The sequence below is a fragment of the Cervus canadensis genome, chromosome 14 (assembly GCF_019320065.1).
Source record: "Cervus canadensis isolate Bull #8, Minnesota chromosome 14, ASM1932006v1, whole genome shotgun sequence".
Lineage (NCBI taxonomy): Eukaryota > Metazoa > Chordata > Mammalia > Artiodactyla > Cervidae > Cervus > Cervus canadensis.
The window spans coordinates 7,959,125-7,984,555 of record NC_057399.1 but is presented as its reverse complement, the minus strand read 5'-3'; the positions used below and the strand labels follow the sequence as shown (position 1 = coordinate 7,984,555).

Below are 25,431 nucleotides of genomic sequence, written 5' to 3'. Positions count from 1 at the left end.
GCTGCTCCATACATTGGTCGTGGGGTATCACATCTCTGCCACTCTGCCACTCGCAGCTCCAACTCCTTATTGCCAAATTCAGACTTAAATTGAAGAAAGTAGGGAAAGCCACTAGACCATTCAGGTATGACCTAAATCAAATCCCTTATGATTATACAGTGGAAGTGAGAAATAGATTTAAGGGGCTAGATCTGATAGACAGAGTGCCTGATGAACTATGGACAGAGGTTCATGACATTGTACAGGAGACAGGAATCAAGTCCATCTCCAAGAAAAAGAAATGCAAAAAAGCAAAATGACTGTCTGAGGAGGCCTTACAAATAGCTGTGAAAAGAAGAGAAGCAAAAAGCAAAGGAGAAAAGGAAAGATATATCCATTTGAATGCAGAGTTTCAAAGAATAGCAAAGAGAGAAAAGAAAGCCTCCCTCAGCAATCAATGCAAAGAAATAGAGGGAAAAAATAGAATGGAAAAGATGAGAGATCTCGTCGAGAAAATTAGAGATACCAAGGGGAATATTTCTTGCAAAGATGAGCTCAATAAAGGACAGAAATGGTAAGGACCTAACAGAAGCAGAAGATATTAAGAAGAAGTGGCAAGAATACACAGAAGAACTGTACAAAAAAGATCTTCATGATGCAGGTAATCACGATGGTGTGATGACGCACCTAGAGCCAGACATCCTGGAATGTGAAGTCATGTGGGCCTTAGAAAGCATCACTATGAACAAAGCTAGTGGATGTGATGGAATTCCAGTTGAGCTATTTCAAATCCTGAAAGATGATGCTGTGAAAATGCTGCACTCAATATGTCACAATGTCAAAGAATGCTGAAACCACCACACAATTGCACTCATCTCACACACTAGTAAAGTAATGCTCAAAATTCTCCAAGCCAGGCTATAACAATATGTGAACCATGAACTTCCAGATGTTCAAGCTGGATTTAGAAAAGTTAGAGGAACCAGAGATCAAATTGCCAACATCTTCTGGATCATCGAAAAAGCAAGAGAGTTCCAAAAAAAATCTACATCTGCTTTATTGACTATGCCAAAGCCTTTGACTGTGTGGATCACAATAAACTGTGGAAAATTCTGAAAGAGATGGGAATACCAGATCACCTGACCTGCCTCTTGAGAAACCTGTATGCAGGTCAGGAAGCAACAGTTAGAACTGGACATGGAACGACAGACTAGTTCCAAACAGGAAAAGGAGTACATCAAGTTTGTATATTGTCACCCTGCTTATTTAACTTACATGCAGAGTACATCATGAGAAACACTGGGCTGGATGAAGCACAAGCTGGAATCAAGATTGCCAGGAGAAATATCAATAACCTCAGATATGCAGATGACACCATCCTTATGGCAGAAAGTGAAAAAGAACTAAAGAGCCTCTTGATGAAAGTGAAAGAGGAGAGTGAATAAGTTGGCTTAAAACAACACTCAGAAAACTAAGATCATGGCTTCTGGTCCCATCACTTCATGGGAAATAGATGGGGAACAATGGAAACAGTGAGAGACTTTATTTTTTTGTGCTCCAAAATCACTGCAGATGGTGACTGCAGCCATGAAATTAAAAGATGCCTACTCCTTGGAAAGAAGGCTATGACCAGCCTAGACAGTATATTAAAAATCAGAGACATTACTTTGCCAACAAAGGTCTGTCCAATCAAGGCTATGGTTTTTCCAGTAGTCATGTATGGATGTGAGAGTTGGAGTATAAAGAAATCTGAGTGCCGAAGAATTGATGCTTTTGAACTGTGGTGTTGGAGAAGATTCTTGAGAGTCCCTTGGACTGCAAGGAGATCCAGCCAGTCCATCCTAAAGGAGGTCTGTACTGGGTGTTCATTGGAAGGACTGATGCTGAAATAGAAACTCCAATACTTTGGCCACCTGATGTGAAGAGCTGACTCATTGGAAAAGACCCTGATGCTGGGAAAGATTGAGGACAGGAGGAGAAGGGGACAACAGAGGATGAGATGGTTGGATGGCATCACTGACTCAATGGACATGAGTTTGAGTAGGTTCCAGGAGTTGGTGATGGACAGGGAGGCCTGGTGTGCTTCAGTCCATGGGGTCACAAAGATTTGGACACGTCTGGGTGACTGAACTGAACTGAACTGATAAGCAAGAGTCTTCATTAAAGAAAGGAGTGTTTATGACTTGATGAAATGATTATGATGCAAAATTGGGGAGGGAAAGAGTATTTATTTGTAATTGAAGGACCGACACTGAAGCTGAATCTCCAATACTTTGGGCCACCTGATGCGAAGAGCTTACTCATTAGAAAAGACCCTGATGCTGGGAAAGGTTGGAAGCAGGAGGAGAAGGGTGAGGCAGAGGATGAGATGGTTGGATGGCATCACTGACTCAATGGACATGAGTCTGAGCAAGCTCCAGGAGATGGTGAAGTGCAGGGCAGTCTGTTTTGCTGTAGTCCATGGGATCGCAGAGTCAGACACGACTGAGGAACTGAACAACAAAGAAGTAAAAATAAAAGTGCTTATCTTTGGACTCTTCTAATGGCTAGGCATAATACATATGCATGTGTGAATTAAATAAATTAACCAGGAACATGATCTAATGCTCCCTTTCTGACTTTGTTCTGGCAAAGATATAAATTTGTTCTACTATTAGAAAAGCAAAAGTGCTAGTTGCTCAGTTGTGTCTGACTTTTTGTGATCCCATGAGCTGTAGCCCACCATGCTCCTCTGTGGAATTCTCCAGGCAAGAATACTGGAGTGGGTGACCATTCCGTTCTCCAGAGGATCTTCCCAGCCCAGAGGAGGAACCCAGGTCTTCTGCACTGCAAGCACAATCTTTACTGTCTGAGCCACCAAGAATGCTCTACTATTAGAATGCATAACTCATTTGGAAAAAGCAAGAAATTAGAAATCTCCTCTGTTGTCCTCCACCCTATTTCCCATCAGAGTGAGCATTGAGGGTCATGAAGTTAAACAATTGGATCTAGTGTAGTTATGCAAGCTCATGGCATGCAGAGAGGTGCCAAAAGGCAAACCCACATTGGGTAGCTGCAGATATGAGCACACTGGGCCCTGCTGCAGCACATATTTTTGGGAGCAAGTGAGGGTGGTGGCAAATGAACTGAAGCTGGGAAATTATGCAAGGGTCCCTAGAGTGTCCTGCGTGCCAGTCTTATAAGCTTAGAATGTCCTGTGGATTCCAAGGGGTCATCACCTCCTCTGCCCTGTGTGTGTAGCTGAGGGCGAGAAATTGGCCGGTGCCCCCAGAACAGTTGGCTACGTCCAGAATTGGAGTCCAAAGTAGTGAAGACATGGGTTGGGAATCTGCATGAAACTGGAACCCCAGTTATGTGGATTAAGCACACCACACTGTCTTTTTCATTCCAGGGAGTATTCCTGGTTATTACAAAGTAGTCATTTATGAGTGGTTATTATGAAGAGAAATAAACTTACTTTTAGCCTATTTAACTGTAATATTATCTATTTTCACTTGTTAATTCTTATAAGTTTATTACTTGTACTCACTGCTTTTTCCTGCCTACATGGTGAATAGTTGTACTTATCAATTGTTTTGCTATCTCATTTGTTAAAAACAATTGTTTATGAATAATTCTTGTAGCTTTGAAGCATTTCAGGATTCATCCTTATTGGGGGATAGAAACAGTATTTATCAGAATATTGATAAGAGTGATATTCAGTGGAAATCAAATATTTTTTAATGATTCCAGAAAAAAATTAAATTGGGTCTTTACAACTTTGTCTCTAGGAATTATAGCATAAAATATAGACATTTCAAATAGAAAACAATAGTTAGGGAGATATTGGATGGCATCTGAGCCTTCACACTGCTTGAATATAACTTACTTGGAAACACAGTGGATGCACGGAAAGCATGTACAGAGTTGCTCTTCTGTGTAGTGGGACATGGTCATGTTTTTTGATCATGTGCATTCTCAGATTTGACTGTGTGAAATGGAATTGGAACAATTAGGGTTGTAAAGAAAGCTATTACTTTTAAACTTATTTCTCAAAAACAAATATTGCATTACAAAGTGATTATATCTCACTCTTTTTTAAAAAGACTAAGATCCATGTGATTTCTTTTGAAGAAATAATAAAAAATGAAAATGTGACTTGGAACTCTGAATGCTGCCTTCTATATCTCTCTATGGAGAAAATATGCTTATAGACTATTTTGAAGAAGTTTATTTGGTGACTTGTGTTACCATACTGAAAGTGATAAAAGCAAATACTTTAGTCCTCATAGAAACTCTGTTGTTCTATGATTTCCTTTTTCCCAGTTGTGTGATTCAGTTGTGTAACATCTTCATTGTACAAATGATATAACTGAAGCTTAGGGAAGGCCACTGACATCCCAAGAGTAGGCAGCTTGGTAAATGCCAAACCCATACCCCATCTGGCTCCAGAATCCACACTTGGTCCTCAGTAAGTTTTCAATCCAGTAAGGAGAGATCCCAAAATGGTGAGATGAGAAAGACGTGCCTAAGTGGGGAGCATCTTGCCAGACTTAGAAAGAAAGCTGTGCTGGGGTGAGGTGGAAGCTGGGAAAGGAGCAGGCTTGCCGAGGTAAGAAGTTGATGGAAATAATCCTCACTTCCCTCAAACAGCTTTGTGACTTTGAGGAGTTTGCTTAGACCTCAGGAACCCCTTTATTTAAAGGGGGAAATGATACAGGCTCCATCTCAACAGGCTGTCCCCCCTGAGAAACTGTCATGCTAACATTTGAGTTAGCAGAGCTGACTATGGATTGTGGATGGTCCCCAACTTCTGGAATTTTCTGAAAAATGTACCGGTAATAATAATGTCCCGGTAATATCTCAACAGCTTTGTACCTATAAGGCACACACTCACTCTGGGGGATTCTTTGCTCTTCTTTGTGCTGTGGATCCTTTCTGGCACTTTGCTGAAGCTGTGACCTCTTTTCAGAGCAATGCTTGTAAATGTGTAAAATGTATACATCTGGTTACACAGCAAATAGTTATATTGAGATGCTGATATCAATCTATTAGAAATTATAATATATCTTCTTAATTATTAGAGCATTAAATAAAAAGATCTAGTGATTTTAATAAATACTGTTATTTTGAAGTAAGGAAGACCATAAACAATATTTCTAGGTATCTGTAACTTATGTTGGTAACAAATGCATAGCTAGTGAATACAGTCTAGTGAATACTAGACTAGTGAATACAGTCTCTTTGTCTACATTTGTGATCGAAGAATATGCTAAAATTTAGCTAGAGGTTAGTGAAAATAAAGATGCAACTTTTTCTATTCATTTTAACAGACCTGCTATATCTATACTATATATCTATATATACTATATATGTATACTGCATGTTCTTAAGAACCCTTGAACTGTGTGGTTCAGTGTTTCAGGTTTTATGAAAAACCCTCCTGGGCTTTTGATTGAACTTCTAATGAATCTTCAGTTCAAACGAGGGAAAACTGATACCTTAGAAATGCTGTCTTCCTGTTTGCGATCACTGTAGTCTGAACTTCTGCAGTTATTCTTTAATGTCTTTCAGTACAATTTTTATCATAATCTCCATAAATGTCCTGAAAACTCTGTAACATTCATTCTTAGGTATTTTATATGTTTTGTTACCATTTGCTATTCTATTTAATTTATTTTCTAACTATGAATAAGTTTAGAAATGTAATCAGCTTTTATATAAGGAACTATGAAGCTAGCCAATGACTTTCAGAATTTCAGCCTATACAATATCTGGAAATGATAACAGTTCCTTTTTTCCCGCCAATTTTGTGCTTTTATTTTTTAAATTTTCTTTTACATACTAATAGGACTTTTAGTGCAGTGTTCATTAGAAACTGGTTAAGGTGTTCTCTCTGACTTTCAAGGAAGCACTTTTAATGTTTTCCCATTGAGGAGTATTGTGCTGGAGCCAATTTTTAGCAGCTATCAAGACCTAATCATTAATTTTCAGTGAATTTTGTATGAAAATACAATCATTATAAATTAAATTACTTATTAATTTAGTAATTAATTAAATTAGCATAATAAAGTAAATCATATAAAAACAAAGTAATACATTCTGAAATTTTGACACTTCCTACTTTATTTTATGGCATCTTCAGTTTAGTTCAGTTCAGTCACTCAGTCATCTCCAAACTTTGTGACCCCGTGGACTGCAGCACGCCAGGCCTCCCTGTCCATCACCAACTCCTGGAGCTTACTCAAACTCATGTCCATTGAGTCAGTGATGTCATCCAACAGTCTCATCCCCGGTCATCCCCTTCTCACCCCACCTTCATCTTTCCCAACATCAGGGTCTTTTCAAATGAGTCAGTTCTTCCAATGAGGTGGCCAAAGTACTGGAGTTTCAGCTTCAGCATCAGTCCTTCCAATGAACACCAGGATGATCTCCTTCAGGAATGGAACTGGTTGGATCTCCTTGCAGTCCAAGGGACTCTCAAGAGTCTTCTCCAACACCACAGTTCAAAAGCATCAGTTCTTCAACCACTCAGCTTCTTACAGTCCACTCTCACATCATACATGACACTGGAAAAACCATAGCTTGACTGATGGCCTTGGTTGGCAAAGTAATCTCTTGCTTTTTATATGCTCTCTAGGTTGGTCATAGCTTTCCTTCCAAGGAGTAAGTGTTTTTAATTTCATGGCTGCGTCATTCTGCAGTGATTTTGGAGCCCAAAAAAAAGTCTCACTCTTTCCATTTGTTTCCCATCTATTTCCATGAAGTGTGTGGGACCAGTGCCATGATCTTTAGTTTCGAATGTTAGCTTTAAGCTTTTTCACTCTCTCTTTTCCTCAAGAGGCTTTTAGTTTTTTCACTTTCTGCTTTAGGATGGTGTCATTGTATCTGATTAATTATTTCGGCAATCTTGTTCCAGCTTGTGCTTCTCCAGCCCAGTTTCTCATGATGTACTCTGGCATATAAGTTAAATAAGCAGGGTGACATATACAGCCTTAACATACTCATTTCCTATTTGGAACTAGTCTGTTGTTCATGTCGTTCTAACTGTTGCTTCCTGACCTGCATACAGATTTCTCAGGAGGCAGGTCAGGTGATCTGTGTTTCCCATCTCTTTCAGAATTTTCCATAGTTTATTGTGATCCACACAGTTGAAGGCTTTGGCGTAGTCAATAAAGCAGAAATAGATGTTTTTCTGGAACCCTCTTGCTTTTTCGATGATCCAGCGGATATTGGCAATTTGATCTCTGGTTCCTCGGCTTTTTCTAAAACCAGCTTGAACATCTGGAAGTTCACAGTTCATGTATTGCTGAAGCCTGGCTTGGAGAATTTTGAGCATTACTTTACTAGTGTGTGAGATGAGTGCAATTGTGTGGTAGTTTGAGCATTCTTTGGCATGCCTTTCTTAGGGATTGGAATGAAAACTGACCCTTTCCCGTCCTGTGGCCACTACTGTTTTCCAAATTTGCTGGCATATTGAGTGAAGCACTTTCACAGCATCATCTTTCAGGATTTGAAATAGCTCAACTGGAATTCCATCACCTCCACTAGCTTTGTTCGTAGTGATACTTTCTAAGGCCCACTTGACTTCACATTCCAGGATGTCTGGAATGTCTGGCTCTAGGTCAGTGATCACACTATTGTGATTATCTGGGTCGTGAAGATCTTTTTTGTACAGTTCTTCTGTGTATTCTTGCCACCTCTTCTTAATATCTTCTGCTTCTGTTAGGTCCATACCATTTCAGTCCTTTATTGAACCCATCTTTTCCTGAAATGTTCCCTTGATATCTCTAATTTTCTTGAATCTATCTCTAGTCTTTCCCATTCTTTTGTTTTCCTCTATTTCTTTGCATTGATCGCTGAGGAAGGCTTTCTTATCTCTCCTGGCTATTCTTTGTAACTCTGCATTCAAATGGGAATATCTTTCCTTTTCTCCTTTACTTTTCGCTTCTCTTCTTTTCATAGCTATTTGTAAGGCCTCCTCAGACAACCATTTTGCCTTTTTGCATTTCTTTTCCTTGGGGATGGTCTTGATCCCTGTCTCCTGTACACGAACCTCTGTCTATAGTTCATCAGGCTCTCTGTCTATCAGATCTAGTCCCTTAAATCTATTTCTCACTTCCATTGTATAGACAAAAGGGATCTGATTTAGGTCATACCTGAATGGTCTAGTGGTTTTCTTGAGAAACCTGTATGCAGGTCAGGAAGCAATAGTTAGAACTGGACATGGAACAACAGACTGGTTCCAAATAGGAAAAGGAGTACATCAAGGCTGTATATTGTCACCCTGCTTATTTAACTTATATGCAGAGTACATCATGAGAAACACTGGGCTGGAAGAAACACAAGCTGGAATCAAGGTTGCCGGGAGAAATATCAATAACCTCAAATATGCAGATGACACCACCCTTATGGCAGAGAGTGAAGAGGAACTAAAAAGCCTCTTGATGAAAGTGAAAGAGGAGAGTGAAAAAGTTGGCTTAAATCTAAACATTCAGAAAACTAAGATCATGGCATCTGGTCCCATCACCTCATGGGAAATAGATGGGGAGACAGTGGAAACTGTGTCAGACTTCATTTTTTTTTGGGCTCCAAAATCACTGCAGATGGTGATTGCAGCCATGAAATTAAAAGATGCTTACTCCTTGGAAGGAAGGTTATGACCAACCTAGACAGCATATTAAAAAGCAGAGACATTACTTTGCCAACCAAGGTCCATCTAGTCAAGGCTATGGTTTTTCCAGTGGTCATGTATGGATGTGAGAGTTGGACTGTGAAGAAGGCTGAGCACTGAAGAATTGATGCTTTTGAATTGTGGTGTTGGAGCAGACTCTTGAGAGTCCCTTGGACTGCAAGGAGGTCCAACCAGTCCATCCTAAAGGAGATCAGTGCTGGGTGTTCATCGGAAGGACTGATGCTGAAGCTGAAACTCCAATATTTTGGCCACCTCATGCGAAGAGTTGACTCATTGGAAAAGACCCTGATGCTGGGAGGGATCGGGGGCAGAAGGAGAAGGGGGTAACAGAGGATGAGATGGCTGGATGGCATCACCGACTCGATGGGCATGAGTTTGAGTCAACTCCGGGAGTTGGTGATGGACAGGGATGTGTGGCGTGCTGCGATTCATGGGGTCACAAAGAGTCGGACATGACTGAGCGACTGAACTGAACTGAACTGACTTGCCTGAAATATTCCCTTGGTGTCTCTAATTTTCTTGAAGAGATCTCTAGTCTTTCCCATTCTATTGTTTTCCTCTATTTCTTTGCATTGATTACTGAGAAAGGCTTTTTTCTCTTTCCTTGCTATTCTCTGTAACTCTGCATTCAAATGGGTATATCTTTCCTTTTTCCTTTGCTTTTTGCTTCTCTTCTTTTCACAGCTATTTGTAAGGCCTCCTCAGACAGTCATTTTGGTTTTTTTTGCATTTCTTTCTCTTGGGGATGGTCTTGATCCCTGTCTCCTGTATAATGTCATGAGCCTCCATCCATAGTTTATCAGGCACTCTGTCTATCAGATCTAGCCCCTTAAATCTATTTCTCACTTCCACTGTATAATCATAAGGTCACATCTGAATGGTCTAGTGGTTTTCCCTACTTTTTTCTATTTAAGTCTAAATTTGGCAATAAGGAGTTCACAATCTGAGCCACAGTCAGCTCCCAGTCTTGTTTTTGCTAACTGTATAGAGCTTCTCCATCTTTGGCTGCAAAGAATATCATCAGTCTGATTTCAGTGTTGACCATCTGGTGATGTCCATTTGTAGAGTCTTCTTTTGTGTTGTTGGAAGATGGTGTTTGCTACTTTATTTTATGGCATCTTACTGTTATCTAATCTCTTGAGGTTATTTACATACCTTGAATCTGTGTGGTGAAAATGCTATATAATGATGTAATACATGCATTCTCTTTCCAACTTCATGATTAGTGACATCATGTTGATAGCCTTGAATTGGCCACAGTATAAGTATTTACACCAGTGTTTTTGTTGTCTAGTTGCTCAGTCATATCTGACTCCTTTTGACTCCATGGATTGTAACTCCTCTGTCCATGGGATTTGCCAGGCAGAATACTGGAGTGGGTTGCCATTTCCTCCTCCAGGGGATCTTCCTGACCGAGAGATTGAATCCGAGTCTCTTGCTTGGCAGGAGGAACAGTATACACCATAGGTAGGTGACAAATGCTCCCACTCAGCTGATGTTAAAGGTTTACTAATAAACCTCTGACCAAGACTAACGCTTACTGCAGGCTGTAGCGCTTTCCTAGCCTGTTGGTTAAAGGAAAGGAAATTAAGGATATGAAAAAGATGGAGAGTGGGAGGGGAATGAGAAGGGGATGAAAGTAAAAGGGAAGCAAGAAGACAGGAAGGGAAAGACAGAGACGCGTCAATCAATGTGTTAACCAGAATGTGGTGTTTCTCCCCCCAGATAACTGTGATGCTCCTCTGGCGTCCTCCTTGCCCCGGGCTTCCTTCACCAGTTCCTCAGAGCTGTCTAGTAGCCATGGCCCTGGCTTTGCAAGTCTTAATCGCAGGGATGGTGAGTCTGCAACTGTTTGCTTGTTCATCTACTTTTTAGTTTTAGAACAGGTTATAGAGGGGTGACTAATCAAGTGTGCTGGTCAGGAATAACTAAAACAACACATGAAGAGCCAGGGTCCCAGCCGCTGGGGAAAACTCAATAGGCCACTGCATATGTCTGTGAGATGTGAAGCTGCCATAGGATATGGTGGGAAAATGACTTCATCCCCAGACTTGGCCTGGGGAGACCAGGTGAAGGCTGCTACTGAAAATAAAGATCCCATTCCTATTAGTGGGAAAGGAGTTAGTGACTTATTTTTTGGAGAGATATTCATGCACTTTTGCTACTTGAATGTTGTTGAGTAAATTACTTTTCCTGTTGCACAAATATTAATTCAGTGGATTAAATCCGTGAATGCATACATGTAAAGCTCAAAAGTTTTGATATTTTTTTAAGAGATAGATTTTTTAAATGAAAGATTTATTCAGAAAAGTTAAAACTAACTGTCTCATGTAAAAGCACTGCTATAAACTCTGGAGATACGACTAGGGGATTGACCGTGTTTCTCCCTCTTTGAGGTTTCCAAGATTAACTCAAGTCTAGCTTGAGTTTACTGTGTCCTTAAGAATCAAATTCCAAAACCTAGTAAGTGACTGATAAATGGGCAGGGAAAAGTAAGAAAGCAGGTGAAGAAATTCATGGAGCTCATGGTGGGAACGCATGTTCGTTAATTGCCTACCTTCATGATCTTTGCCCAGGAAAAGGCATTTTATGGGCAGATATTTACTCCTCAAAACATCATCCATAATCTAGATTTCAGTGAGATCAATTAAATTATCAAATTACCCGTTTTTGGTCTGATGGTTACTCTAATATCAGCTTATCATATAAACTTTCCAGTGGTTGCCCTAAAATTGTAAAACCTAAATAAGCCATACTTAATTAGTTTAAAGAAGCTCAAGGGGCTTGTGTGTTGTGTTTCAAATTTGCATATGTCGAATATGTTTATGATTCAGGACTCTACTACTGTCAGTATAGTAGCAATGGAAAGTTTATAAACATTAGAAGGGAAAATCCTGAAGTTTAAGATGAACTTATTTCTATTATATTTAATTAAAAAAATTAATAACTCAGAGTATGGTAAGGCATCATTATAAAATGCTAAGTACAAAGCTTATCTTCTATATTTAAACTACTCTCTTTGCATGTTTAAATTAATTAAAGAGAGTGGCAATCAGCTAATGAGGTTTTTTTTTAATGGTTGTTGCTACTCTGATTGCATATAGTGTAGATTTTGCTAAATATTTCTAGATGCTACCATCTGATTTCAGACCCATTTCTAAAGCATGCTTTAGATAGCACAATTTATCAATATTCCTTCTAAAGGATTATTTATGTGTGTTTTCTGTTAAAAGTCAGCATCTTGGAGTCTTTTTTTGGCATTTCCTTTGTCTTGGTGAGTGCTGGAGAACATATTAGTTCACTTTAGATTATTGTGAGGTAAAATATGGATAGTATAAAATGTGGATGAGCAGAATGAGCATAATGATGATGATGATTCTTCATATATAGTAGTTTTAGCTTTTAAAAAATGTTTCGTGTATGATCTAGCAATGAAAATCATGTTGGACTCCCTTATATATGGTTAAAATTCCCTTGGTCTATGTTATGATATTCGTAGGTTTTAAAGAAGGTGGCCTGTCTTACATTCCTAGTTTCTTATTTTGCCCAGAAATTACCAAACTTCTAGAATGTTCATTAGAATTAGAAATGCCTCCAATATTATAGCTTCCACCAAGAGCTTTATACGTAATAGCCCATCACTTCATCTACCTGATACATAAAGGTGATAAGAGAATAATCTATGTATAACTTTTGATTGTGTGAGTGTGTATCTGTCTATCCATAAATTTGACCCCGTGTATAAACCAGAGTCAAAAAATTCAAAATTGAAGGTATCTGATAATTTTAAAGTACATCACTGATTCAACACATTACAACACTGATTTATTAGAATTTATTGCACATTTAATGTTTTTCATTTTATATATATTTTTGCTTTCAGATTTTATTTATGTATTTATTTTGTTTTCTATTAATTTATGAAAAGGAGTAAACTATTTCTTAGAGAAGACTTTACAATAAATAGAAAAAAGAGGTCTGTGAAGGATATTGAGAGGGATGAACAGAGAAGTCAGGGTAGATCTACGTGTTTCCAGGGACAGGCAGAAACCAAGCAGAGAGTCTAATCATATTGGCTGCTTTTGTTTCCATTAATATTAAGTTGATATTTCCTAGAATTATGTTACCAAATATTTCTCATAAAAATAAGATAGCTGAAATCTGTATATTCTAAATAAGAATGTTGGATCACACAGAGTCGGACACAACTGAAGTGACTTAGCAGCAGCAGCAATATGACTTCATTTTTTTCTTCTAAAAAATCTCCTAAGGAAACTTTATCCAGTTTATCCAAGTTTTTCCAGACGAAAGTTAAAAAAAACAAAACCCAAACCAAAGACTATCTTAGGGTAAACCATGCTGGACTTTCATTCTGTATCTTGCATATAAAAATAGCCTTTTGTTTTTACAATTATTGTTACTCCTCAGACTGGTTCTGTAGCATTTCAGATGCTGCTTTCCAACATCGCTGTGTTCTCTTTAGTCATGTGATCTGTAAACACAGGTGTGATGGTGAAATGTGTGGTTCTGACCAGAAGCTAATTGAAGTTGATTAGAAGGAAGTATACACACATTTGGGCTTCCCTGGTGGCTCAGCTGGTAAAGAATTCACCTGCAATGCAGGCGATCCCAATTCAATTCCTGGGCTGGAAAGATCCCCTGGAGCTACCCACTCCAGTATTTTTGGGCTTCCCTGGTGGCTCAGAAGGTAAAGAATCTGCCTGCAATGCAGGAGACCTGGGTTCTATCCCTGGGTTGGGAAGATTCCCCTGGAGGAGGGCATGGCAACCCACTCCAGCATTCTTGTTGCAGGAAGGGGGACTCCTTCCAGGGCCCCAAAGTGGGCTCTTGTCTAACACTCAGAATTAAATTGTCCAAGGAGACACGTGTGCTGATAAAGCAAGAGATTTTATTGGGGGGGGGGGCTTCCAGGTAGAAAGCAGGAGGGTAAGGGAACCCGGGAGAACTGCTGTCACGTGGCTTGCATTGGGTTTTATGGTGATGGGATTAGTTTCCGGGTTGTCTCTGGCCAATCATTCTGACTCAGAGTCCTTCCTGGTGGCACATGCATTGCTCAGCCAAGATGGATGCCAGCAAGAAGGATTCCGGGAGGTGGTTGGACACATGGTATCACCTTTTGACCTTTCCCGAACTCTTCCTGTTGGTGGTGGCTTATTAGTTCTGTGTTCCTTAGGAGGACCTCCTGTTGCAAAACAACTTAAGCAAATGTTTACTGTGGTGCCTGGCCAGCGGGGGTGGTTTCAGTCAGTGTGCTTCCTCTATCATTCTCTGCTGGAGAATCCCCATGGACAGAAGAGCCTGGCAGGCTATAGTCCATGAGGTCCCGAAGAGTCGGACCCAACTGGACGACTAAGCACAGCATCACACACACATTTTGTTTGAGGCCGAGAGCTCAGTTCCTCTGTGTACTGCTGCCGAGTTGAATCTAAGAGACAGAGTTTGGAGTGAAGTGATAAAGGATAGCTTTATTACTTTGCCAGGCACAGGGGGCCACAGTGGAACTAATGCTTTTAAAATCATGTGTCCACACTTCAGAAAGATTATGAGAGTTTTTGTAGCAGTTGTTCAAAGAGGATGTGATCAACTCATGGACGTTCTTCTGATGGTTTGGTGGTGAGGTAAATGGAGTCACCCTTCGGGTCCAACTGGCCTTGGGTCTCCAGGCTTGTGGGCAGCATACTGTCATTAATCGTTAACTTCTCCCACCTCGAGGCAGCTTCGATATCTGCAAAATAGCTCCAAGATATTGTTGTGTATATCCATTGATGGGGAAATAGGACCTTGTCCAAAGGCTGCTCTTGACTGTTTCTTCCTGGTTCCACATCCCTCCCTTCCCTAATTAACAACTGCATGAATCTGCCCATTGGAACTCAGGGGAGGTCACAGAGGCTGAATGAAGGCTGTTTCCTGTAATCAAAGAAATGAGGGACATAGAAAGTTGTGCCCAGGAGCCCCATAGGGCCCTGCATGGCTCATGTTCTTTTTTGTTTCTCCAAAATGCTTACCTAAACCATAATTCCCAGAAAGAGGAACCACTCTATTCATGGCCCAGATGCTGAAATTCATGCATTCTACTATGTCAAGTCACTTGTCAGTGATGGCACAAATGACATTGCTTCAAATTTAACTTGATCAAAAATGACATTTCAGATTGCTGTATTGTGTATTGCCAACAGAAAGTAGATGGAAACAAGCTGAAATGGCTGGATGTTTTCTTTTCTCTTTGTAATTCTTCACCTTTCTCATACTGAGACTTTGATCCCGTTTCCTCAAAATAGACATATTTTGGTGGAGCCAAGAAAGATTTTTGTCTAAAGTTCCAATACAGTGAATGACTAAGCATGACTAATCTCAGTTTTAAGATACTTATTTTTAAGTCAGGAAGTACATTTACTAGTACAAGTTAATGCTATAGGTTTTAGCAGAAAATAAAGATGTATGATTACATTAGGAGAAAATGCTTAGACCCGGGCATTAGATAGTAAACATTTTCTTATAACCTGCAATGTCTGATTATTTAGATTCCGCAGTATCCCAAATAAGATATAATATAAAATTCACTCTTTGTTACAACAAAGTTTAAAAAAAATGGAAAGAGTGAATAATAATTTAAAATGTCTAAAAGTATTTCAATTCCTGATATAAATCAGAATATGAATATTACATCAAAAATTTCTGATGCAAATTTTATAATAATTAATTTTCCCCTCATATTTTTTCATAGAATCATAGTTCTCAAATATTCCTATCTTTTATTCACAGGCTAGAAGGCTGGTAGAACTGGTCAGTATTCCCAAATACTAGTCTGAGCAATTCAAATTGCCATAAAAGAGTTTGTGAATCAAATTTTTATAGATATATGAATGCATTGGGAAATTTTTGCCTCTGGATGTCAGATTTTGCATTCTGTTTGTGCTTCTAAAAGTTTTTAGACCAATTAAGGCCAATACACATTTTTTCTTGAAGCCACTTTTTTTCTATTGTTATTATTATTTTTTTAAACAAGTGATCCTGCAGATGCACTGTGGTTGTTGAGTGCAATGAATAAGCCAAGTGTAACAGCATCTGTACACCCACATACTAAAGCCTGGGCGGCACTGTCCTGACAACCACGTAACTTTATTAAATCACAGCTCCTCTAAAATGCACGATTGTGGGACTTCCCTGGGATCCAGTGGTTGACTTATGCTTCCAATACAGGCGACTTAGGTTCAGTCCCTGGTCAGGGAACCAAGATCTCTCATGCCATGGAGCAAGGCCAAATAAATAAATAAAATAATAAAATGCATGTTAGTAGCATGTGGGAGGAGAAACCATCAAATCCCAGAGTTCATGTAGACCGGGCATGTGGGCATATGGAATTGCACAGAACTCATCTTTTCTGATTCTTCCACGGTCCTTTTCAAGACCTAGAGTCTTCTGTTTTCCCAGAGAGCCTAAGGCACTAGATGACACAAACCAGGAAAAACCAGGCGTGTTTTCAGTGTCCTCAACAACCTCCAGGGAGACAGTATTGCCCTTTGTGTCTGTCATGTAGCCCAAATTATAGAACTGCCCCCAAAATAAGGCAATCTTGTCTCTTTTGGATTCATAGCCTCTTTTGAACAGAAGAACATCTTCCAGGGATGCTCAGACTTCTTTCCAGGACAGTATTTGGGTTTACAGACGAGCTCCTGCCCTCATGGAGCTGAACAGTCGGAGGGGCGCCCCATGTCGGGGTCTCAGTTCCTTGTTATCTGCTGAGGGACGTTTGTCTGCTCTTGACTCTGGGGGTTCCTGGGCACCCATTCTTGAAACCTGTGGCAGATACACCTCTTGGTAAGATCATGTTCCCAGGGAATAAGCCACTGTCCCTTTAGGAATCTGTCTGGTGTCACTCCTCGCCTCCCTGAAGCCTGACCTTGAGTCTCATTTGGTTTCCAGCCTGAGTTCCCTTGATTACAGGTTTAACTTGTCTTTGTGAAGTTAACTTGTTCACATCAGTCAGACTCTCTCTCATTTACCTTCTATGCCCCCTTTGGTGGCCTGTGGGGATTCTGGGTCACCATGTGGGGGGTTGGGGGGGCGGGGAATCCTGTGAATGACTTCGGCCTGTCCAGAGTGACCTATCGCTTCCCCTCAGCTTGTGGCGGTTACGTAGCCCCTCTCCGCCACCAGGGTGCGGGGAAGCGCAATACTGCCTGGGCCTGGAAGGGAGAAAACCGGAAATGTTGGAGACTGTTAGTAATGACTGCCCAGCCCCTACACGATGATCTCCCCAAACTCCACACGGGCCCCCAGGAAGCCTCTCCTCTGCTTGTTTATTCCTCGCACTCTCTGTCCCCCTGGAACTTCATTCCTGAGCAAGGTGTCTGAATCTCTTCTCCCACGACCTTTCACCCTTCCTCCATTTGCCCTCTTTCCCACAATCCTCTGGGCTTCCATCTCTTCCTCCTGACAAAGGAGACACCACACGTACTGTTTGCTGTTTTCTGAGTTGGTCTTTGTCCTCCGTGGCTTCTCTAGGGCATAAGGGCATAATGATCACTGGCTAACAGGATTTGCTAGAGGAGTGAAAAACACAATGGATTATCTTTGCAAAATTATGTCTGTGTTTGTAATCTGAACAGTAGGTATCTCAAGGTGGCAACAATTTTGCCATAGTATTTTCCCAAGAGTAAATACTACCTATGACTTACTTGACAACTTCCCCAAAGGTATGTAGAAGCTCCTCTAAGCACTATCCAAATTCTAAAATAGTGGTCTAGCAAATTCAGCTGATTTTTCCCCCAAAGTAATTCACTTCTATGTTGTGTATAATATACAGAAATGTTCATGAAAGTCATTTACTTAACAGTATGTATCCTTGACATGAATGAGGGCTAGTGGCTTAGTCAGTAAAGAATCTGCCTGCAATGCAGGAGACCCAGGTTCAATCCCTGGATCAGGAAGATCCCCTGGAGAAGGGAATGGCCACCCACTCCAGAATTCTTGCCTGCGAGATCCCATGGACAGGGGAGCCTGGTGGGCTGCAGTTCACGGAGTTGCAAGAGTCAGACATGGCTTAGTGAGTAAACCGTCACCACCCTGACATACACCATGATGTCATTGTTTACTCCACTTTTAATATTGGCATCCCTATGAAGATATGTTTTGCCTCATCACCTCATACTGCTTTACTCATATAAGAAGCAATTCTTGCTTCTTGTCGGGATATTCCTTTTTTTCTTTTTTGGAGTCATGAGGAAAGACATCCCAATTGAGGTGGTCTTCAATCCTGCCAAAGAGGTGAGGTTCAATTAGCAACTGTTCATGAGGCATCTGGTATCGCTCAAGATACAAGAGTCCCATGTTAAAGCACAGAGGAACCCTGAATTGCTAGTTTAACTGGTGACATCGAAACTGGTCCAGAAGACCATAGCCAGTGACTAAGGCTGCTGGAATATCTTTGTGGAGCCTTTTGTCAGCTGCTCCTGCCTTTGCTCTGAACATAATGAGGAACTTCTGGACCAGTTGCTGACTGGAAGATGATATTTCAGGGGTTCCCTGTTCTCTCTACAGTGTGATTTTTGCAGTGGAGTCCTCCCTTTGGAAATTCAGTGGAGGGGCTTCACCCTGACAGATAATAGTTCCATACTTTACTGGGGATGAATGCCAACTCCCTGAAAAAAAAAAATGCTCCTTAATCAGTTGTATTTGCATTTTGTGATGCTTAGATCTCATCATTTTTGGAGTCTCACTTTACTACTCTATTTTATATAACAGGTTGTTAGTACATACTCTTTTTATCCAAGGCTTTCACAGTGTGTTTACAAAGTGTAATGAATTCAGATAAATAACATCACTAAAGAAAATGTAACTTATACCATCAGTAGAACTTTTTCCAGAGGCTTCTGGCTGAGTGAGCAGTCAAGTATGGTTGGATAATTTAGTTATCATGGTTATTTCCCTGACATGATCCTATACTGTATTTAATTGAAAAAGGAGCCATTGACTTAAGAAGCGTAATGGCGTATCCGTGGGAAGTGTTGGGGGCCTTGGAGTAGAGTGCCTGGCCTCCTGGCCTTCTGGGCATCCTGGATTCCCCACTGTTCTCTACACATCAGAGGGAAATGATGCCTATTCTGAGTGACCCCACGAATGATCCGGACTCATATCTGTTCTGAGTAACTCTGAAAGATGCACAATGATGCTTTTTTAGAATTAGACCAGATCTCAGAGCTGCACCTTTGGTAAACATGAAGATTTTACAGGACATTAACAAATAAGCTCGGTCATACATGTTATTTAGTCATAATGAAGTACTGCATGTTTGGATGGTTTATAGGCTTACTGGACAATTCTCATTTTATCTCTAAGGTAAGAAATTAGCAAAATCATCTTATAGTCTTATCAGTACAGAGCTTCAAACAAATAAGAACTGAAAAGCTAAAAATCAACTCAACTCTGATTGCCTCTCTAGTGTATGTTTTCTGACACTTGGTTAGGGGTGTCAGGTTGGTTTACAGAGATTTGGAAGGCTGGACTAATTACAGTTCATGCAGGCAGGATGTCTGAGGCTCCCGTCTTGTTGTGGCAAGAATTTAAACAACAGACTAGTTTACAGCTCAGATGCAGCTCAAGCAGACAGATCTTTTATTAGACAATGAATAGTGCAGTCCTGAGAGGAGGGAGTACCTGACCCTGAAGGAGTGGCCACGATCCCTCTTGACTTTCCCTGTTTAGTCCTTCCCATCTTCTCCTCTTGGTTCTGCCCTGTGCGAGGTAGGGCTTGTACCAGCCACCAATCAGGAAAAGGAATGCAAATAGACGTATGCTCAAGGCTGGCTGACAGTTGCAAGTTATATAACAGTAGGCTTTATTGCACATGACATTCCCATAATTTAGTCTGTTATAATCAGATGGATATATGTATAGAATATTTATGAGCCCTTAATGGGCCCCTGGCTGCCTCAGGTCCCTTGAGGACACGTCTGTGCGTCAAGGGCACTGTGGGCTGGAGCTGGAGAAGCCCCTGGGGTTAGTTTCATCCACTGCGTGCCTAGAGTGCTGGTGCAGCAGTTGGGAAAGTCTCTGTGGTTATTTTTGTAGCATATCTGTGAGCTTGCCTGGGCATGTCTGGGGTGAGATTTAGAGATCAGCTTGCATCCCTTTAGGCTAGGCCATCTCTTGTTGCTAATGTCTAACTCCCTACCTAACATTACTGTATATGAGAAGCAAAACAAAACAAACAGTGGCAATGGATTTTTCTTTATTTTATGCAGAAAGAGCTGCAGCAGTGAATGTTAAATGCCACAGGCATTGAAAGTTGTCCCTTGGGATGCTTCAGACAGAACTTCAGGGAGTCACAGGTGAACAGTCACACTGTGTTTTTTTCCCCTTAATATTACTGGCATTTAACTGAAATCACAAATTAATCAGTATACACTTTTTAATTTTATTTTGAATTTCTTACAAATAGCTTCTTACAAAACCATTACAGGGTATGTTTGCATTTAGTACAGGAGTGTGTTTTAATTAGGCTGCTGTGTGATTTTTTTTTTTTTTTCTTTCCTCTTATGGATGCACTTTTTGGAAAACGGTCTGTTCTCTCCTGCTCAGGCTGCTAGCAGATTGCTGAGAGTACAGCAGAAAGGGGATCAGAGGTTACCTAGACAGGTCCCAGAGGCAAAGTTTCTGTGTTTTCTCTACATCTTAATAGTCAGGAATGGTATATGTAACTAGTTGAAACTGCTTCTTAAGAAATCAGAGCTGGAGCAAATGCTTAAATTTTCCTCAGCACTGTAGGTGGGGTTGTGACAAAAACATCAGTATTTAAAGCCCAGAGATCTCTGAGCAGGCAGGCCAGAGAGCATCCCCAGGGCCTGCCCACCCACCAGCCCCTCTTGCCTGGAACGTCTGTCATTCCTGCTTCTCTCATCCTCTCCCTACTCACCCAGCCCCACCTGGAATCAGTAATATGTCTCCTGTGAATTTGCTGTTGCTGTTCAGTTGTTAAATTGTTTCTGACTCTTTATGATCCCGTGGACTGCAGTATGCCAGGCTTTCTTGTCCTTCACTACCTCCTGGAGTTTGCTCAGATCCGTGTCCATTGAGTCAGTAATGCTATCCAACCATCTCATACTTTGCTTTCCCCTTATCCTTTTGCGTTCAATCTTTCCCAGCATCAGGGTCTTCTCCAGTGAGTCAGCTTTTCACATCAGGTGTCCAAACTATTGGAGTTTCAGCTTCAGCATCAGTCCTTCCAATGACTATTCAGGGTTGATTTCCTTTAGGATTGACTGGTTTGATCTCCTTGCAGTCCAAGGGACTCTCAAGAGACTTCTCCAACACCACAATTCAGAGGCATCAACTCTTCAGCACTCAGCCTTCTTTATGGTCCAGTTCTCACGTCCATACGTGGCTACTGGAAAAACCATAGCCCACCAGTCTCCTGTGTCCATGGAATTCTCCAGGCAAGAACACTGAAGTGGGTAGCCATTCCCTTCTCCAAGGGATCTTCATGATCCAGAGATCAAGCCCGGGTCCATCTGAGTCACCAGGGAAGCCTCTTCTGTGAATTAAGATGCATTTAAGTGAGGGAAAAAACACACAGAGCTTGATAAGATCCATTTGAGTCAATGTAATGGAGATCTTGAAGGGAAACTTCCCTTGGTGACAGTTTCAATTTAGCCATTTACTTACTTGACATATAGATGCCCTGGAGATGGGTGGGTCTCTTCACTTCAAATTAACCCATTTGACATTGGTCCCTTGGGTATCTCTCTGCTCTGAATCTTGTTGAAAGTTGAGGAAGGCATGAAATTATTTTTCTTTTCAGCTCTGGATAATTTCCCTCTCAGCACAAAGCTGACAATCTTTATGACAGTTCATGCCCTGTGGTCACCAGGAGCAGGGGTCATTGTCTTTGTGGTCAGTGACCAGGATAATTAAGGCCCCAGCTGAAAGTTTCCTGTTCAACCTTTCCTCTCCTCCAAAGACACAAATCACTGCCTGTGTCTGAGCCGACCAAAGGTGGGGGAAGCAGTCACACAGGAGTAAGTGGGGACAAACCTTCCAATATATCTGCCGATTGTTTGCTGGTTTAGTCCCTGAGTCTTGTTCAACTCTTCGGGACCCCATGGACTATATATAGCCTGCCAAGCTTCTTTGTCCATGGGATTTCCCAGGCAAGAATACTGGAGTGGGTTGCCCTTTCCTTCTCCAGAGGATCTTCCAGACCCAGGGATCAAACCTGCACCTCCTGCATTGGCAGGTGGGTTCTTCACCACTGAACCACCTGAGAAGTCCATGTCTGCCAGTATAGCAATATTAAATACAGTCTGGCTATCAATAAACAAACAATACTGAACAACTGACAAATCACAGAGATATGTTCTCAGAAGGGGTAGAGAATGAAAAGGGAGCTAAGCTTTAATAAAACACCCTCATCAGAACCTAAAATGGTTGTTTCTTCTTTGCAAAGCAGAGACGGTAACACCAGTCTTACTTGCAGGGTGCGTGTCAAGTAACACTTGGAGTGTCTGGGAGGGTCCTTAGCACATCCCATGCTTATGAGAAGTTTTGGCTACTTCATTTTCTTTCGTTTATCTCGTTTATTGCAGAACAGTGGTTCAGCTCTACTGGTCAGTAAGACTGCTCGGGGCTCCCTAGCAGTGTTCAGGTTGTATTTGTGTATTTCCCACTTTTCCCAGTCATTAGAAAAAGAGGCGGTCACCGTGGTGGGCTCTGTGAATGAGCAAAGCGCAGCAGCTCACATCATCCCCCAGCAGGTGTCTGGGGGTTACCCCGTGGCTGCGTTATCTAAGGGAAATGAATTGCCCCACAGCACAGGGGATTCTGCAGTTTCATTACTTTAGCAGAGTACCTACTTAATCAAATAGCTTCATTTGCATACCAGTAGCACCGCCTCCCCACAGGTAAGGGATATGAAGTGTTCAGGGTCAGTTACCTGCAGATGTTGAAGACAGGCTGACAGAGAGGTAGATGTGTCTGTGAGAGGCTGGTCCCAAGGCAGCACGCTGGCAACATGCTGATACTGTTCAGTCTCCTGTGCTTCTGTACATGTGATGCTCATAACATGTTAATGATACTTCCTGACTTCAAAAGAGATTAAAAATGACACAGAAAGATTGTGAAGTTTTTTTAAAAAAAGTGTATCATCAGTACACCCTTTGATACTAATATAAGTCAGAATACAGGACATTTAATAGTTTCTCAGAGATTTAAAAGGATTCATATAAAATTTTGTAAGTAGAACCTCTAAGTTAAAATGACAGCTAAATGCCAACACCTAATACTTGACTTATTTTGGTTACAAAATTATAGGCAATTGCCGAGTAATGTTACTTGGGACTATTAGTTAACCCTCAGCTAGAACTCAGAGGGACTTCTCATTCATCAGATATTAGTTGGGACCTTTGCACAAATGAGTAGAATTAGCAGGAAGGTGTTGGGTGATGATCAGTCCTGTAATTAAAGACAAAGAAAGATTTTGAAACTTTCACAGGTTGTAGAACACCAAGGAGACAGGTGACTAAATGCAACACAGGATCCTGGAACAGAAAAAGTGAGTTAGCAGAAAAACCGGAGACATCGAAATAAAAGTTTATCATTTCTTTAACCTTGTACCAGGGTTTACAGCTTAGTTTTGATCAAAGTGCCATGGTGATGTCAGAAATTAACATTAGGAGACATTAGGTAAAAAGCAGACAGGAATTCCCTACCATCTTTGCAACTCTTTTGTAAATCTGAAATTATTTCAAAATTGAAAGTTAAAAAATGTGTTACAGAACAACCAAAAATGTGGCGTATTTAAGATTCTGGATCAAAGGAAAAGATACTGTGCTTGTGGCACAGTGAGAAGAATTTATAATATTGGAACAAAGATTTACTACAGGAAATGAGGAAGTCACCGAAAGAATCTGTGAGCTTTAGACTTAACTAAGGGTTATACATGTTAAGTTATACTTAACTAAGAGTTATACTCTTAACTAAGAGTCATAACAGTTTCAGTAAACAGGGTGTGGATGTTAATAATTGCCCTTAATACAAAGATAATAAATGTTGCCTACAGTATCAGGCTTTGTTATGAGAGTCTCAAATTAGGTGTAAGAATAATGGGAAAAATTTTTTAAAGCTACTTTTTTCATGTTAGGGATTGTTTACATGACACTTTGTTTTCTAGACATGGATAATTAGCAAAATATCAGTTCTAGAATGCATTTCAGATCTATTTCCCAATTTTATATTACATAATAATTTAAATGAACAAAATGTATTATAATATGATATCTAAATCCAAATTAAAAACTCATGTTTCTAATAAGTGGAAGAACAAAATATACCAATAATACATTCTCAGAAATCTGTAATTCTTTGCTTTCTTACCAGCACTGGAAAAAGCAAAGCGCAATGATTTCTACTCTGCACCTATTTTCATCAATATGCAAGAAACTCCTTATCATTAGCCTCCTCTCTGGATTCTCATTCATCCTACCTCCTGCCTGTTCAGAACTCTCGCTCCCCGCACAGAAATTAATTTCATCTTCACCACTCCCATGTTGCCTTTCAAGTTGTTCTTTGAATTGTTCTCAAGTTATTCTCTCTATTATGAGTCTGTGAGCACCTTGAATGCAGGGCTATGCCATAACCATCTTTGTTATCCCAGTTCTCAACACTGTAGTTCCTCATGTTAGGAATCCAGAATAAGGTTTTCTAATTCTGCCATGGTCTGGGTATTCTCCTTATGGCCAACAGAGGGCAAGTCATGTGTTAAAGCCAATGAACACACTAGTTCCAAGCTCTGATGTGACGGCCTGTTGTCCACCTGTTGTATTAAGCACTTTCACTGAGTGGGACCCCCAAACTCCAAAGAGTCAGGGGCTACAGACAATCCAGTTAATAAAAGTTTCATTCGTTTGCACTTAACTTGTGTTTTTTTTTTTGTTTTTTTTTAACTTGTGTTTTTATTTTTTGTTTGTATAAGTTTGTGTAATTATGAGGCATTATATAAGGAAGAATTTGAAACTATGATTTTTATAAATTTCATTTATGATACTATTCTTCCAGGTTAATAAAAATTTCAAAGATTTCTCCATCTTTGTCATTTTTCTTTTTTCTATTCCCCACAAAAAGGAGCTGGTGGCTGGTCGCCTCTTGTGTCAAATCAATACCAGTGGCTGCAGATTGACCTTGGAGAGAGAATGGAGGTCACAGCCGTGGCCACCCAGGGAGGGTATGGGAGCTCCGACTGGGTGAGCAGCTACCTCCTGATGTTCAGCGACGGCGGGAGGAGCTGGAAGCAGTATCGCCGAGAGGAGAGCATCCGGGTAAGTGCGTCTACTGGAAAGCAGTCTGTCAGAGTATGAACTGTACCAGTTACAACATTTTGCTGCCCATCTGTCAGGTCAAGTACAGAAACAGAGCCTCCTAAATTACTCGAAAATATTCCCACGGAATGTAAGGCACATATGACATTTTAGAATACACTGTCTCTGTATAATTTATGAAACAAGTAAAAGGTAAAACAATGTAGGGGAAATGTCTTCCCATTACTTCTTTAAACAGTGTGTAGTCTAAGGTTTAAATAAATCACATACAATTCACTTTATTTTTGTTTAATATCAGGCACAGTAGTTTGTATTGCCTGAGCATTTTTTCATTAAAGCATATTCATTTATTTTTCTGTGCCCTCTGATAAATCGAAATTTCTAAAAGACTCAGAACGTTTAAAGATTGATGTAATGGAGGGTCTTTCCGTGGAGGACTTCTTGAGG

General features: G+C 40.6%; 1 protein-coding gene across 1 annotated transcript in view; it reads left to right on the top strand.

Annotated features, from left to right (window-relative positions):
* Window positions 1-25,431, top strand: part of LOC122453341 (contactin-associated protein-like 3) — a 198,994-nt gene that overhangs the window by 31,103 nt on the left and 142,460 nt on the right. Inside the window, exons 2-3 of the mRNA XM_043487328.1 lie at window positions 10,379-10,489; window positions 24,791-24,984. Coding sequence (XP_043343263.1) covers window positions 10,379-10,489; window positions 24,791-24,984 — 305 coding nt within the window. The remainder of the gene's footprint in view (window positions 1-10,378; window positions 10,490-24,790; window positions 24,985-25,431) is intronic.